The following is a 2,720-nucleotide window of genomic DNA, read 5'->3' on the forward strand; positions in this document are numbered from 1 at the left end:
CAGCTCAGCGGGCTAGAGAGGTGTTGGGGCTGACAGCTTATGCCACCAGGATCCATGAGCTATGTTATGGGAATTTTGAGCCCCGTCGACGACCACACAGTGGTGCTCTTCCACCGGTTGACTTCGAGGCTCCGTGCTTCCGTCAGCCGTTTGGTGAGGGCTCTAGCATGACAGTGGGTGATCTGACACGCCCAGCTAGGATCCTTGACTTCGTGATGAAGAAGACACTTCTCCCCAGGCCAGGCTACAGAGATGGTTTCACTAGGATTCAGCAGTGGCTCATAGCTCACCTGATCGCTTAGAGGACGTTTGACCTGTGGGACCTCATAGTGTCTAAGATAGAGGATACAGATGGAGAGGGATTTAGGGGTCACTATCAACTGCCATATGCACATTGGATCACCTTGCTTATTTTCCGTGCTAGGCCTGAGCCTCTTCCAGCTCACCTTCAGAGAGAGCTGACAGACGCTGACACAGTTTTCCCGCACTACGACCCCCGTCAGATGTTGAGAGCACACCATGATCTCCGAGCTCCACCTCCTCCTCTAGCGCCACATGGCTGTGTGCCACCACCTTCACCTAGGGCTACCTGCAGTCTAGGGGCAGTCCCAGAGACAGAGGAGGAGAAGGACCAGCTGTTGGGGCAGTAGAAGATGCTGAGGCCGAGGAGGAGTTTGATTTCGCTTCAGACAGCTCAGTCGATGGTTATCGTCTACCTATACCAGATCTTCCTCCAAGGCAGCACGACCACGAGGTAGGTGGTTCCTCTAATACCACAGACCCAGCTCTGCTTGCTATACTAGACGGGATGAGTGCCGATCAGCGGAGGGCAGCTAAGGAGCAGGCTAGGAGGGACAGAGACCAGGCTGCCATCAATGCAGCCATGCAGGCTAGGCAGGACGATCTTCAAAGACAGCTCCTGACCTTCCAGGAGCATCAGCTGGCTTTCTAGGCCCAGCAGACTGCCATGATGGCCGCATCAGGGATTCAGCTACCGCAGATCCAGCTATCAGGCACCTCTTCGATCAGGCCTCCAACTCTAGTGCCACAGCCCAGCGGGTTTCAGAGTTAGTCTCAGCCGCCGCTCCAGCTACCTGCTCAGAGTTAGCCGTTCTCGACTCCACCACACCAGGTTTCTCAGGGTGCTATTTCCTCTGGTTTTGAGCAGGTGCCCCAGTTTACCCTGCTGCGCTCAGGCTTTACACCGCAGTCAGCTACAGCTTGTGTTGGACTCGTCAATAGGGCAGCACATCTCCTTCTTATACAGTGCTCTGACTGGTGACCCTATGCCTTCTCCGCTGCAGGCTCCTACAGCTTTTACGCTCCCAGTCACCACTACCGAGCGCCTGTCGTCGTCAGTGGCCTCGTCCGAGCAGCTTGCACCTTCTTCTACAGTGCTAGAGACGTCAGCCACAGCTACAGAGTCCGTGCCAGCTTCTTCAGTAGGTCTTGTGCTGCCAGCACAGACAGTGACAACTACTGAGCCAACCGAGCAGACCCGGATAGCTTCTCCAGCTCCTGCAGTTTCTGAGGGTCACTCCACCTCCTCTGAGTCTACAGCCAATGGTTTCGATGATGCAGCTCAGTTCTAGGCCGTGCCTCGTGACTCCACTGCTCCACCTCAACCTCCATTGTCTTAGGTTTTTGGCGCTTGATGCCAAAGGGGAAGAGAGTTGATAGTATAATAGAGATATGGGGAGCTAGCTAGTGAGTGAGTGGTTTTTGATTATTTTGTGTGCTACTTCATGCATCATGTTTCCTTTATCCATTTGTGTGAGACTTTTTACTTTGTCAGGTACACTTTTGGTTGTGAGACATGACTTATGCTTCATTGTGATATCTTTATGTCATGTGGTTGGCTCATACTTCTTTGCTTCCGCATTTTTACTCTGATTTACTATGAGCCATATGTTATTATATCCTGTTGTACACATCTCACATATTTGGATGCAGGATGGTAGACTTGGTTCATATAAGCATGCCTAATCCCTTTGTGTTCTTATTGTCTCATGCTTATAGAAACCAAGTCATTTGAAAACCTCATTTCTTTCATACTCGAGGTCATTGTCATCAATTACCAAAATGGGGGAGATTGAAAGAGCATCTAGGCCCCTAATGAGTTTCGGTGATTAATGACAATGTTGATTACTGTGACTAACGTGTGTTTTGAAGAGGCAAAGTCATTAGTCTTAGGTCATGGTAATAGGAACTCGATGAACAGGGACGTACATGCCTACTTAATAGTGGAAATCGTTTTGGTTTTCAAAGGATAGATGGACATCGTCAAGACTAGAATAGGTCTAAGTGTCATATGGTGAAGAAGGGCACTTAGAGTAGTTTAGGACATTGTTTTCCTTTGACCGTACTATTAAGAGGGGCTTTGATCTAGTAGCTTGACTTGGGCAAGCCTTTAGATATAGGTGTGGTGCAAACTTGGTAAACCTAGCACTAGGCCGCTCGGAGATAGTCCTTAGATCGAGAGGAACAAAGTTTGTTTTGGAACGGTTGCGTTTCGACGAAGTTTGGGTGCATGAGTTGTCGGACGCTACATCGGACGCTCTCTGAGTGCGTCCGGTGAGGTCGTTAGCAGTGAGAGTGCCTGAGTCCCTAGGGTTAGGCACTAGACGCTAGCACCGGACGCACTAGGTAGCGTCCGGTCCTAAACCTAGAGAGGTCCAAAGGGTGACCTAGGCACTAGACGCTAGCACCGGACTCACCGG

The 2,720-nt window shown here is 50.6% G+C and overlaps 1 protein-coding gene across 1 annotated transcript; it reads left to right on the top strand.

Annotated features, from left to right (window-relative positions):
• Positions 971 to 1,592, top strand: LOC110436428 (cell wall integrity and stress response component 4-like). The gene is made up of 3 exons (XM_021463527.1): positions 971 to 1,067; positions 1,169 to 1,209; positions 1,305 to 1,592. The coding sequence occupies exons 1-3, from the start codon at positions 971 to 973 to the stop codon at positions 1,590 to 1,592; spliced, it is 426 nt and encodes a 141-aa protein (XP_021319202.1).

The sequence above is a fragment of the Sorghum bicolor genome, chromosome 6 (genome assembly GCF_000003195.3).
Source record: "Sorghum bicolor cultivar BTx623 chromosome 6, Sorghum_bicolor_NCBIv3, whole genome shotgun sequence".
Taxonomy (NCBI): Eukaryota; Viridiplantae; Streptophyta; class Magnoliopsida; order Poales; family Poaceae; genus Sorghum; species Sorghum bicolor.

Coding starts and splice junctions, on each gene's coding strand:
- LOC110436428 (XM_021463527.1), top strand. CDS start 971: ATGGCCGCATCAGGGATTCAGCTACCGCAGATCCAGCTATCAGGCACC. Junction 1,068..1,168: donor ACAGCCCAGCGGGTTTCAGA/GTTAGTCTCAGC, acceptor GGTTTTGAGCAG/GTGCCCCAGTTTACCCTGCT. Junction 1,210..1,304: donor CGCTCAGGCTTTACACCGCA/GTCAGCTACAGC, acceptor TCTCCGCTGCAG/GCTCCTACAGCTTTTACGCT.